Source organism: Xyrauchen texanus, chromosome 29, assembly GCF_025860055.1.
Source record: "Xyrauchen texanus isolate HMW12.3.18 chromosome 29, RBS_HiC_50CHRs, whole genome shotgun sequence".
Lineage (NCBI taxonomy): Eukaryota > Metazoa > Chordata > Actinopteri > Cypriniformes > Catostomidae > Xyrauchen > Xyrauchen texanus.
In genome coordinates this window covers 923,253-937,585 of record NC_068304.1, presented here as the reverse complement: position 1 = coordinate 937,585, position 14,333 = coordinate 923,253, and the positions used below count along the sequence as shown (strand labels likewise).

The 14,333-nt window shown below is 40.7% G+C and overlaps 1 protein-coding gene across 2 annotated transcripts in view; it reads right to left on the bottom strand.

Annotated features, from left to right (window-relative positions):
* Positions 1–13,617, bottom strand: part of pdpr (pyruvate dehydrogenase phosphatase regulatory subunit) — a 52,325-nt gene extending 38,708 nt beyond the window's left edge. For both annotated transcript variants that reach the window (XM_052097394.1, XM_052097395.1), the window contains exons 1-6: positions 13,423–13,617; positions 13,223–13,347; positions 12,541–12,696; positions 10,060–10,193; positions 2,132–2,280; positions 390–502 (exon numbers count right to left, since the gene is read on the bottom strand). In XM_052097394.1, the coding sequence (XP_051953354.1) occupies positions 390–502; positions 2,132–2,280; positions 10,060–10,193; positions 12,541–12,696; positions 13,223–13,347; positions 13,423–13,610 (865 nt within the window). In that variant the 5' untranslated portion in view covers positions 13,611–13,617. The remainder of the gene's footprint in view (positions 1–389; positions 503–2,131; positions 2,281–10,059; positions 10,194–12,540; positions 12,697–13,222; positions 13,348–13,422) is intronic.
* Between the last annotated feature and the right edge of the window lie 716 nt (positions 13,618–14,333).

Sequence of the window (14,333 nt, the reverse complement as noted above, 5' to 3'; positions counted from 1 at the left end):
GCATGCCAGTCTTGTATTGTTATGCCTCTTATTATAACTACATAATAGCAGAGACTGTTTAGCAGAGATGGGTCACTTCTATTAAAATGAATGAAAGAAATTGGAATGCCCAACAGACGTAGAAAGGAAGTCCCACCTTACCCTCCGGTCACTTCTTTACATAAAAACAAATAGCAGCCCAGCCGACCCGAGAGTGAAACTGAACTCTTACAACATTTAAAAGCTTTTTTTACATTTATACCCTTTATTCCATAAAGCTATTATCCTAAGAACCTTCATTACATTTAGGACCAATTATTACATCAGTGCCCTCTACAGACTCCTTAAGAAACATAAGGTACCAGTGTGTAAGCTGAGCACATGTGCTGGTAAAGAGGAGTTCATGTCACCTGTGTATTTCCAGCTAACATCCTCCAGGTTGAGCTGAGGATCGTTGGGCATGTGCTTCTTAATCCAAGACCAACAATGAACTTGTTGATCAGTGGGTGAAATGATGAAGAAACTAGAGACAAAGAGAGAACTGGATGATGTCATGAACGACTGATTCAATGATTCTGATCTAACTGAGAATGGGTGTCTACAGAATCTGCAATACATGCAATTCACATCCAACTGGAGAAGGACAGTAATATGGCAGCTACAGTAGCAAAATAATTATAATGTATTGATCATTCATTAACTGTTCCACATAAAAACAAAAAAAAACTTTTCCTCATTCTGTTATGTCTCATGCACGGTTGAGCGTTTTAGACTTTCGAAGTATACTCTTCTGACTGCGAGCCCGTATGAAGGTATTCATCGCATGTGCACTAAGCTTTGTGATACTCTTTGGTACAGGCGCATGATTTCGGTTATTTGTAGAATTTATAGGACAATACATACATGATTGTAATCTACGTGTCATTTTGGCATCCACACCATGTTGCGCCCCCTACCGTGCGTCTTCTGTAGTTGCATGTGAACTTGTACGCCTGCATCTGTAATCAACATTCGAGCATGCATTACACAGTTTCCTGCCATTGTGCTTCCTGTTCAAATACATTAAACACCCTGTGAAATCAAAATGAAAGTTTGGCTGCTTATAGTTCATATATATTATCTTTAAGGTCATCTAACTACTAGTGTACTTTTAAACATTGACTAAATTAGTTTTTAAAAGATATGAGCATTTCAAATCTGTGGTCTCTCTCTTCAGCTAAAAAGACTGAGGAACATCCATGACTCATACAGAGGTTGAGAAACCCTGTCCAATCAAATGCTTTCTTGAACTAAAACACACCCTCCCCATACATCTGTTCAAAGGGATGCACTTCAAAGGGAGCACAATCCATGCTGTAGGGTCGTTCCAAACTGAATTTCCAATAATAATTAGTAAAAAAGTGAGTAGTAAATGACCGTTTTCACCTTTCAGCCCTCTGAAGCCCTCAGAGTGGAAGGTAAATGTCTTTGAAGGGAATAGGGCATAGGGTCGATCACGTCTGACTGGAATGCGCTCGCGGGAGTCTGAGGGAGTTTTTTGGGATGTAGAGCTCAAGTGTTGTTTGTTCTTTTTGTTTAGTGTATTATGATTCAAAACATTGTTATATTGTGATGTTTTACATTGTGATTCTCCAGTGTTTCTCATTAATCTGCATTGACTTGTTGCAAGAAAAGACAGCAATGTGCTGTGCTTGTCTGTGGGCTGCTTAAACCGAAACGTGTTTAGTTAGGTCATTATTCGGTTCGCAACTCACAGGAAACGTAATTAAACTCAGTATTGAGATCGCTCCTCAGTGTTTATACCAGTGTCACCCTCTAGCACCGTACTGGTGGACAGGGGGAACATGTTTGTATGGGCTCTATTTTTATAAAAGGCATGAGCCCCAACTATATGTTTCAGTATGAAATACATCAACAGGCTAAAGAAAGCTGCACTTTTCAAGACACTTCACAAGGATTTTAATACCGCCTCTTTTCTCATTTCAAAAAGTCTACGTCAAACGCACCATTTTGGTGCTGTTTGCAGTGCAAGCACGGCTTTAGTTGTCTGAACTAGGCATCTGAATTGTCTAAGATTTTTTGGTTTTTGTCCAGGACGAGAGGACAACTGTTAATGTTGAGCCACCATTCTTCACTGTCAATGTGTTGGCACCTGTTCTTGCTGAGTCGCACCACACTGCAGTCATTCTCATATCCTCCTCTCTCATTTAGCATGCCTGTGTGGACGATGTGACCCACCGGCACGTCCAGATCATTAGCACACAAACGCTGCAGCAGACGCAAGGCCTGATCACCTGCAGACTGACACAAACACACACACTCTTTTAATTACAATAGGACATAACAATCACTGACCCTGTTTACACCTGGTTTTAAAATGCATTACGAATGATCCTATCAGATGTTGTCAGCGTGAACCAGAGGTGGGAGCAAGTCACACATGTTCAAGTCACAAGCAAGTCAAGTCAGTGACTCACCTCACTGACACTAATTGTGTCATTAGGACACTTCTTTTATCTAATTAATTAGATGGCGTCCCGATTAATTAATCACAATAAACCACATTTACAGCGCATATACAAATATTTGCTGAGAAAGCCCCTCATATAACAACAATGAAATATATAATGGTGAAATAATTATACATAGTTATCTTTAAATATTACAAAATTATATATATATATATATATATATATATATATATATTCATATGTAAAATAAAAATATTCAGATAATTAAAATGCATTACATTCATGTATCAGAATTTCATCATTAATAAGACAATATAAAAAGCAGCTTTAGAATACAATGTATTGTTTACTACCATATTATTGATCATAAGTCAATCATTGTCATACAGTTCACAGTAATCCATTTCACAAGTGAATTTGTCAATCAGTTGGAGATTTATTATGAGGGCTTGTTTAAGAGCCTGTCAATGTACACCTGTGTCAGACATGCTTGTGTAGCGTCTCGGGTGCGTTGCATCATAAACATAAAATGTTTAGTTCACTGTTTCAAGTTAAATATAGTTTAATACACATCTTGAGATCTCTTAGTTGCATTTGCGCTCCTTCAAGTGTTTTTAACGCAAGAATGTAACGCATGTTTGTGTTGTGCTGCCTTGTAACATCTGGAAGTCTCCCGTCCACCAGAGGGTCACCTCTGCCACTTCCTGTTTCCTGCCACATCAGTTCCACTCAAACACTGTGAAGTATTGCCAGTTTACCTGCCTCACCAAGCGTTTACCTGTTGTTATCTTGTTCTGCTTCATGTTATGATCTTCTGCCTGTTTATTGGATTTATGTTCTTGGATTACCCCTTGTGTATTGTTTGCCTGATTGGATTGATTACCTGTTACCAACCTCTGCCTGTATGACCTACTACATTTGTTATTGCTGATTTGAATGTGTTCATTTAACTCTTCTGCAAAATGGATTCTAACCCAACATCCGGTCTGAGTTTGTTACATGCCTGCTGAAGGGTTGTTTTGTTCACGCTATAAACTGCGCGTTGCCATAAAGCTGAAGTTTTACTTACTGCCCTCTGGAGTAAACAGGTTGTACTACAAGCTTGTATTTCTCTGGAATCTTATTACAGTCTGGGGGCATTGCGATTAATTGCATAATTTTTTGAATGCGTTATTTTTAATAAAATGTATTGCATTAAATATATATATATATTAGTAATTGCGTAAATGAATGCACTTAAAAATACTGTGAATACTTCTAGATACCTTATTTTCTGAATTGTTTAGCTTTTTAGAATTAACCAGTTAAAATGTATAACACTGTGTGTATGCTGTGTAAAAATGCGGTCAGATTTTCACATTGATTTAACAAAAATGGCAGATGGACTAAATGAAATGCAAATTCCAAGATCAAGTGGGGCTGGCAGGATTACATTTGTGCACTTACATTTGTATGAATATTAAGCTGCTCACTTTCTACAGTCTATATGGTAGTTATTCTGACTTGCTGCACAGTCATCATGGAGAGGATAAAGAGACTGCAAACTGTTAGTTCAAAAGATAACTCCACGTTTAGATCAAACACTTTTTTATTGCCTCTTTCCCCAAACCCAGGAACAACCACCCAACCTCCAAAAACTCTTCCCCCCTCCCCCGAAGAGGGGTGCTACTTCCACACTGCTCCCACAACAGTGCCCCCTTATGGCGAGATATGCCATTAAGATAACACACAGGAGTAACAATCTCCCTCTCTTTAAAGAGAAAAAACAAACAAACAAAAAAAAAACGACCAGCTAACCTGTCATGGTGTATTAAATAAGAACAACAATATAACATAAAAGGTTATTAGTAAAGGGAGGGGAAACTCATGCTTGAGTTCATTTAACAGTCCAGCATCCTTCAAAGAGAGCCTTAAGAAGTGAGGTTGAGGAAGCTCCCTTTTTGTAAGACAGTCTGCAAGTTGATCTTTTGTTTCAGACCATAACACTTGACCAACCCTCTTAGTTTGGATCAGTTCTTTTATCGAACTGATTTCCAAACGCAGTCTTTTCTCAGCAACAAACTTAGTAGACTTCAGTGCATCTACAAGAGAGAAATTATCGGTGACACAGATTATGGGTACAGGAGAAACAGTACAACCAGCATTCAGTTCAGAAAACAGAGTTGACAAAAAAATTGCATTATCAATCCCCTCAGACATAGCAAGCGTTTCACCTGCAAGAGTGCATCTGACAACTCTCTTAATTCTCTTAGATTGCCATGAAATTGGAGAGAACTGCCCATTTTCACCCATCAAAACAATGAAGTACCCACCTTGAGTACCCCCATCTGAAAGATTTGCAAACGATGCATCAGTGAATGTAACCATTTTTAAGTTACTGTCTTTCCCAAGCTGTTGAAAATTCAACTGAACTGACTTGGTCTTGAGTTTACAGACTACCCTGTTAGCTTCATTAATGTTCTGAACTGTAGCTTGTTTGAGACAAGATGCCAAATTACTTGCATCAAACATGACATCAGGCCTGCTCTGTCTAGCAACCCACAGAAGTTGACCTATCTTTGACCTAAGTTGTTCTCTCTCCTCTTCTGTGAGAGGTGAAGCGGACTCTGCTGCTCGTGAAGGTGTGATATGTATGGGCTGTAGGTGCTGAATGTATGTCATTTGGTGTATTTGTACCTTCTTACCCAGTCACAAAATCCACACCCACATAGGAAAAGTTATTGTGAGCTTCACGACCTACATTGAACTTTGACCAAAGGTAAGGTATGACACTCTCTGAAAACAGCTGTGAACCTCCCCATATGAAATCATCAACGTGACAAGCAAGTACACCAGTTACCTTCGTGTCCTCATCAAGCCAGTAGAAAACTGCAGGGTCAACCTTAGACACAATACCTCCTGCTTCAGTCATAATGCTTTTAACTCTGTTATACCAATACAATGAGGCATCAGCTAAACCATACACACATTTTCTTAGTTTCCAAAGTGTCCCTGTGTCATTGGCCTCCAGTGGTGGTTTGATAAAAATGTCTCTGGACAGCTCCATGCCTTGTAGGAAGGCAGATTTTATGTCCATTGAGTGAAGTTCCCATTGTCTTTGACATAACACTGCCACTAGAAGTCTCAGTGACTCTGAGGCACAAGTCGGCGAGTCCTTTTGCAGCTCAGAAACTTGTAGCTCCTCAAATCCTCGTGCAACAAGTCTTGCTTTGGGAACTAATCCATTTTCAGTCTCTTTCAAAGTGCACACCCATCGAGTGGAGACGCACTTTTGTCCTTTGTCCTCAACTGCTTCAAACACCTCGTTCTGTCTCCAATTTTGTATTTCCTTTTCTTTTGCGTCATCAAAAGACACATCCTTAGTCACAAAAACATCCTCGTGTGTATCCGAATTTGAAGCCTCTTTCTGGACACGAAGATCCTCTAATTGTGACAGATCTGCTGATTCACTGTTACCAGCTACCTCCGCAGGCTCAAGTAGCTCCAAGTTATACCAGTTCTTATATTTTCCATTGGCTTTTCCAGCACTTCCTAGCACCTTTGCTGTTTGTGAAACACCACTTGCTTGGTTTCTAAATGTCACAATTTGTCCAGTCTTTATGTTAATGTTTCCAATGTCTGGTCTCTCTGCTTCTGCATTTTCAACAGCAGGTAAAGGATCATTCTCTGCGTTTTCTACATTTGTCTCTTCTTCAATGATGTCCACTGTACGTTGTCCTTGGTTATTCTCCTCAGAGACAATCTGAGGCTCTTCATTTTCATGAGTAACTTTTCTTAACCTTAGTTGGTGCACTCTGACACAGGTGCCTCCATGTCTGACAAAAACAACTGCACTATCCTGTCCAATGACCACTCCAGGCCCTTTCCATTCTGGACAGTCCACTCGTTTGTAATAAACCTTATCTCCAGGTTCAGTATCGCTCGTCAGTGGGCCGTAACTGTTTCTTTAGAGCTCTCCGTATCCTCTCCGAACATTCAGCTTCTGTAAAAGCCTTTCTTGCAGCATGCAGGGCTGAAATGTGCTTAGCAACCCATTCACTCTTGGTAGTCCCCTCTAGAGCCGGTGCTTTGTCTATTAACACTGAGGGCAGATTAGGATTCTGCCCGAACTCCAGCTGATGTGGACTGTACCCATGGACACTTTGCATACAGTTCTTTGCCATCAAGGCCCAGTCCATTGCAGTGCTCCAGTCACATTCAGTACTAGCTTTCACTTTCATAATGATCTCAGTTAGGGTTTGATTATGACGCTCCAACAGTCCATTGCTCCAGGGGCTGTAGGCAGGTGTTGTCTTAACTTCAATATTAAAGTTCTCGGCCATGTCTCTCACTTCTTCATTATTAAACTCGCCACCATTGTCACTGAATAGCTTTTGCGGTGGGCCATGTACACTAATCCAATCGTGGATAAAATGCTTGACAATTTCAGAAGCCCTCTTGGTGGTGAGGACACTACCAGCACTAAAACGAGTAAACTGGTCAATAATGTGTAGGTACCAGACCCCTGGCTCAAGCTCGTGCAAATCTATAGCAACTGTTTCATTATACGTAGATGCCAGTGATAATCCGACAGCAGGTTTTGGTTTGGTTCTACAGTATTTCTGACATGCTTCACATTGGTTTATGATCTTTTGCAACAGGCTGGGGCATTCTGCGTCCTTGTTGCCAGAATTATCCATCAGTCTTAGTAGTTTGTCTGCAGAGGCATGCCCAAACTGTTTATGAAGCTTTTCCAAAACTTTCATCTTCTCACTTGTGTTCATCTTGTCTGTGATTGACAATATTTCATCTTCAACAATTAATATCTGATCAGAGTGAGCAGGATTTTTATTTTCATTGTCCACAATGTTCACACAATAATGTCCAGAGCTTGTAAAGTATAGTTTGACCGGCTGGTTGAACATTACTGCGCTGTCATTTTCCATGTCCAGAACGGTCCCTGCCCTTTTTAATGATGTCTTACTCAAAAGCAGGGGGATGTTTACAGGTACCACTTCTGTTTCAATATTACACTTCATGTTGCCAATCTTTGCAGGAATCTTGACTCTTTTTCCTGAGTAAACTACTTTTCCATCTCCAAACTTGAAAGGCCTATGACTTTCTGCTTCTGTTTCTTTCATCATCTTTACACTTTTCTTCTGTAACACAGTACTGTAGTTGTCAAACCACTCTTGTCCACAGACTGTCCTAGTACAAGCAGTGTCTATTATTGCTGAGCCATAACATTCGGTCATGAATATTTCTGCATCTGTCGGTGATTCTTTGGTGTACAGAGTAATATTACACTCTTCCATGTCAGTTTTATCTTCTGTAATCTTAACACTCTCACCTTTATGCGGACAATCTTTGACCCAGTGATATGTACTTTGGCACACTGCACATTTCGATCGCCGTCCGTACTTATCTAGCGGGTTAGTACCGGGCTGTGGAGTTTTCTGGTGAGCGCTTTGCTGCCAGGACTTACTTTTCTGCCGTCGCTGCTCTGTCACAAACACGGACTCCTGGCTAATACTTTGTGCTGCCGCGCTCGTTTTTCCGCCAAATATTCTCTTCAGAGCGGACTTCATCGAGGCATAAGTTAAGTCAGTGCATGCAGTTAGAGCCAACTGCCTATCCGTCGTATCCAAACACGCAGTATCCAAAAGCTTAAAAGCTAAAACTGCGTCGGGTAGCTCCATGTTGTACTTTTTCATCCGAGAATAGTGCTGTTCGAAATCAATAATATAGTCCACCATGGACATGTTCGCTTCTTTCATAATCCGGTCGAAATCTGAGTAAGCATCGTAGATCCTGTCCTTTTCCTCTTTAAGGAACAAAGCATCCAGTTTCACTAACAAAGTGGTCATTCCAGTGTCTTTATTTAGATCATCTACCGGAATTTCCATCGCTGTATCCCGCGCCCTTCCTGATAGCGCCAGGGCGACGGCAAGAGCTTGTTTTTTTTTTTCCAAATCGGTAACTCTGGTCCAAATGTTGACTTCATTCTTCCAGCTTTCGTAGGGTTTTCCTTCTTCAAACGTTGGTGGAACCCTGTAGTTAGCAGCCATCCTCTGCTACCAATGTTAGTTCAAAAGATAACTCCACGTTTAGATCAAACACTTTTTTATTGCCTCTTTCCCCAAACCCAGGAACAACCACCCAACCTCCAAAAACTCTTCCCCCCTCCCCCGAAGAGGGGTGCTACTTCCACACTGCTCCCACAACAGTGCCCCCTTATGGCGAGATATGCCATTAAGATAACACACAGGAGTAACACAAACGGATATAAATATGAATTAAACAACAAATAAACATACAAATCTTATACGTGATGTAACGTGAGTCGTGACAATCAGACGTTGAGCGATAAGAGACTGTTTGAATGATCATGAGCACCATTAGCTTTTTCCCCTTCAACATGAGTGCTCTCAGTGTCATCAAACATGTGCTCTCCAGGTGCTCTCAATATCTCATCAGTCACTCATCTCTGTTGCTATTCCCAATTTAATTGAGGATCCCAATTTAAATCAGATCCTCAGTTGCTTCCAGCACCAAAAGGCCACGGAGGCCATTCCCCAGTCGCTGCCAGCTCCGTCAGCAACGGAGGCTGTTCCCCTGCCACTGTCAGCATTCTCGGCCACTGAGGCCATTTCCCAGTCACTGCCAGTACTCCTGACCATGGCCCGTCCAGTTCCCCATGGTCATCCAGTCTGTCCAGTTTCCTGAGGCCATTGACGAACTTGCCCACTTCCCAGTGGCTGTCGACAAGTCTGTCCAGTTTCCTGTGGTCGTTGACGAGTCCGTCCTGTTCCCTGAGGCTGTCGACGAGCCTGTCCAGTTCCCTGTGGCTGTCGACAAGTCTGTTCAAAATTTTTACTGGTTGCGAGAATGTCAAAATGACCTTTGATATCGAAAAGAGAACTGTTCATAACTGTTTTCAATACAAATAAATGTTAGTAATTCACAATTAATCTAATTTTACTGTGTGGGGCATAAACATAATTGCAGAATATAACTTGCAAATGTGTGGCTAAGGGTACTTTAAAAACAGTTTTTCCGGTTGTATCGTCCAAACTTAATGTTAAAACAATTGGTGAAATGGTGCACCGCTACCCTCCTGTATGCGTCCGAACAGCAGTGAATAGCCACCCATCACCAGTCAAACAACTGCTGCGTAAAAACCCAGAGTTTAAACTTTGCCAGTTATGAGTGACTTAAAATGGATATAACAGTCCGATCGGAAACTTTGAAAAAGCAATCATGAGAACTTCAGAGATCTTCTTTAGTGTTTCTGATATCAATACGCAGGGACACACATCTGAAGCTCATGTTACTACAGATAATGGAGAACTTGTGGTAAGATCACCTGAGATGCATCTTAATACCAGATGTCAACAGAGCTTAGTCATTCTACAGAAAAAGCCTGCAAAGTCCAGCAAAAGCCCTGTCTCTAATTTACCTCCAGCAACAACTGATGATTGGAAACCTGTTTTAAATAATACAGACAAATGACAGTTCTAGAAACAATTTAAAGCTATTATTCAAAATCAAACAATCAAACGTTACAGCCACCTGAAACTTTTAGCAGATGATCTCAGTAAGTGAACAGTGAACAGATGAATTGACTCACTGTGAGCTCAAACTTGGTGAAGGAGGACATGTCAATCACACACACGGCCTCTTTACAGCATTTCACCTCTGCTCCCACAATATCAAACCAGTCGGGTTTATAGAAGGTCTTACTCTGGTCCAGAGCCAGTAGATCTGTGGGGATGAAGACTGGATCTCAGTAATTCAGCCTTGACTGATGTACTGTATCATTTTTTCTTAATGCATCATATTGAGTTTTGACTGAGAAATGATGAAACTGATCAAATAAAAATCAAACCCACCAGTCTGTGCATATAAACATTTGTTAACTTAAATATCAGCAAGGCTGATTATTGGACCAATGTTTGTCAATTTGTTCGACAATGAGCAGTTTCAGTTTTCAAAAGTGAAATTTTAGAAAATATTGTCTAAAAAGTGTTTACATAAAGTGTACTTAAATAACATTTCAGCACTTTTATGAACATCTTACTATAATTACATATAAATAACATATTACCCGTTTTACTTCACACACACACACATATACACTCACCTAAAGGATTATTAGGAACACCTGTTCGATTTCTCATTAATGCAATTATCTAATCAACCAATCACATGGCAGTTGCTTCAATGCATTTAGGGGTGTGGTCCTGGTCAAGACAATCTCCTGAACTCCAAACTGAATGTCAGAATGGGAAAGAAAGGTGATTTAAGCAATTTTGAGCGTGGCATGGTTGTTGGTGCCAGACGGGCCGGTCTGAGTATTTCACAATCTGCTCAGTTACTGGGATTTTCACACACAACCATTTCTAGGGTTTACAAAGAATGGTGTGAAAAGGGAAAAACATCCAGTATGCGGCAGTCCTGTGGGCTAAAAAATGCCTTGTTGATTCTAGAGGTCAGAGGAGAATGGGCCGACTGATTCAAGCTGATAGAAGAGCAACTTTGCCTGAAATAACCACTCGTTACAACCGAGGTATGCAGCAAAGCATTTGTGAAGCCACAACACGCACAACCTTGAGGCGGATGGGCTACAACAGCAGAAGACCCCACCGGGTACCACTCATCTCCACTACAAATAGGAAAAAGAGGCTACAATTTGCAAGAGCTCACCAAAATTGGACAGTTGAAGACTGGAAAAATGTTGCCTGGTCTGATGAGTCTCGATTTCTGTTGAGACATTCAGATGGTAGAGTCAGAATTTGGCGTAAACAGAATGAGAACATGGATCCATCATGCCTTGTTACCACTGTGCAGGCTGGTGGTGGTGGTGTAATGTGTGGGGGATGTTTTCTTGGCACACTTTAGGCCCCTTAGTGCCAATTGGGCATCGTTTAAATGCCACGGCCTACCTGAGGATTGTTTCTGACCATGTCCATCCCTTTATGGCCACCATGTACCCATCCTCTGATGGCTACTTCCAGCAGGATAATGCACCATGTCACAAAGCTCGAATCATTTCAAATTGGTTTCTTGAACATGACAATGAGTTCACTGTACTAAAATGGCCCTCACAGTCACCAGATCTCAACCCAATAGAGCATCTTTGGGATGTGGTGGAACGGGAGCTTCGTGCCCTGGATGTGCATCCCACAAATCTCCATCAACTGCAAGATGCTATCCTATAAACATGGGCCAACATTTCTAAAGAATGCTTTCAGCACCTTGTTGAATCAATGCCACGTAGAATTAAGGCAGTTCTGAAGGCGAAAGGGGGTCAAACACAGTATTAGTATGGTGTTCCTAATAATCCTTTAGGTGAGTGTGTATATATATATATATGGCAATTTATTTGCATGTCATGTAATTAAAATTTTTAATTGATTGACATCCCTAATATGTATATATTAGCTATAGGGCTGGGCTGTGACCAGGGCTAATAGTCACAAAGGTTTTGTATGCTGGTTTCAAACCATCTTAAATAAGAAAAATATTAGATTTCTTTGCGAATTCTACCCTGCAACATACATTTCCAGCATCCTATTTTTGAACGAATGAATGAATTAAAATAAATATATACACAATATATTGAACACAATATTTTAATATTTATGTACATTACCTTTTGTGCTTCATAATTGTCTTCCTTTTTAAATTTTAGCTGAAAATCTTACAATAGGCAGTTTCATGCTAGATTTGTCGATTGAATAAAGTAGTAGAGTTTATTTTGGTGGTTGTGATGGTGGGAATATGTTCCCTCAAAACCCTCCAAAGTTCACAGGAAACTACACCTTTAGTTTAGTGGAAAGTTCCATTGAGACGTTTTTTTGATTCTTGTTCCCGCTACTGGGGCATGTTGTTGGTCAACCTGTTTTCAAATCATGGTGAAAATATTCAATAGCTGCTTTGTACACAAGACTTCAAGGTATATGTGGTTATGCAGAAATTGACTTCTAATACGCAACTGGTCTTCCTTATTCATCAGCATTATACTGGCCGCCCTGCTATCTACATATCAACATCAAGAATTGAAAAACCCATATCAAACAACTAAACTAAATTAAAATCATTCTCTTACCCTTCCCTGCTGGAACAAAGTATTTGGCTCGCTCAAAGCCATGTTTCTCCATCCAGCGCGCCCCCTGAGTGTCCAATCGGTCGTGCAGCGGACTCGTGCGCAGCTGTCGACCTGTCTGAAAGTCCCAGCGAGGAACTTTCAGCTCATACAGGAGTGCTGAAGCAGATACATACAAATAAATGCTAGAGGGACTGAGAACAAAAACACACAAGACCAACGGCAAACAAAAACTTCTACAGATTCATCAAAAGCAAGACTTACACAACAAAAGAATAGCAACGTCATACAGCCTGCTAGTCAAACAACATGAGTGATGTCGTGATACTATAGCAGGCATCGTACTGTAAGACATTATTAAGGTATCTTGACAAATCTAAATGGTAGTGATGGTAAAGAAGCATTCTGAAACTTTGAATCAATTCAACCAGCTGCTTTGCAAAACGATTCACTGTTCTGAAGCACTTGAAACACCATATGCTTAGTTTGGTGTTTTTAACTTTTGTCTCTTTAATAAAGTTTGGCTTCATACTAATAGAATATTTATTTGTTTTTTGTATGCATAAATCATAAATCTCAAATGTGAAACACAAAACTCTTAATGCCCATCACTTTTAAATGGATATATCAAATGCACTTCATTATGAAGTAACCCAAATCCTTGTAACGGTGGTTTTCAACTCACGCATGACCTCCATAACTCGATGGCGCAGGAAAGTCCGGCTGCTCTGTAGATTACCAAAGCGCTTGATGTCTAATGGCCATACATTAGCACTGGGGTATCCGTATGTAATCCACTCAGCCAAATATCTGTGGATAAAACACACTATTATGAGCTCCATCAACACAAAGCCAGAGAAACATACATCAGAGCTGCTTCCTCACCTGCCGGCCCCCCCTGCGAAGGACAGGCCCGATGAATTCATGCCCGCCAGCACAAAGTACCCGTATACGCCTGGAGTCTCTCCCATCAGACAGCGCATGTCTGGAGTGAAGGATTCTGGGCAGTTCACCAGCTGCTGGATCTCACATGATTCCAGACTGGGCATCCGCCGCAGAAGAGCGCTCAACATTGGCTCTGTGTGGATCACAGAGGACAAACATGAAGATACTATACAACAGAAAAATAATAGGAAGAATGAAGCACAATGATGATGCAGGGTCTTTTATGCTGGCCCAGTGGAGTCAGTAGCTCACATTTATGTCAGCTAGCTAGATAACATTACTGTGGTGACATCAATCAACATATTTAGCAATAACAACCAAGCACTATTACACAAGCGTTGTTGTTGTTCAGTATATCTTCACCTATGGCCGAATCACAGCAGTACTAATATAGAGAAGAACAACACTCTTGCTTGTGTGATATTGCTTTTGTACAACAGTTCAACAAAACAAGTAATGATTTTAAATAACTTGCATTTCAGACAAAAACAGGCTGGTTAGTCCATGCATTTCTTCACCACCAGTGAAGATTTCAAGCATAACTCTCTCCAATCTCTGCACTGCTCTCGTACTTTGGTTTTCAACTTGTGGTGTTTAGTTTCTGAAGAAATCAGTGTTTTAAAGGCATATTTTAAGAGTGAATTGTTCTCGTTCACTTCCAGTGGTGGACGACTCTGTTTTTTAACAAATGTCTGACTCATAACATAAAAGATGCTCATTTGTCTCCACCTACTGGTATAAAAGTGCCACTGAACGAATCTGAGTTAAATCAAAATGAAAGATTAATCAAAACCCAAACAGTGAAGCATCCCAGCGCTGTTGGACTGTATATCAGAACTCTTTGAACGCCT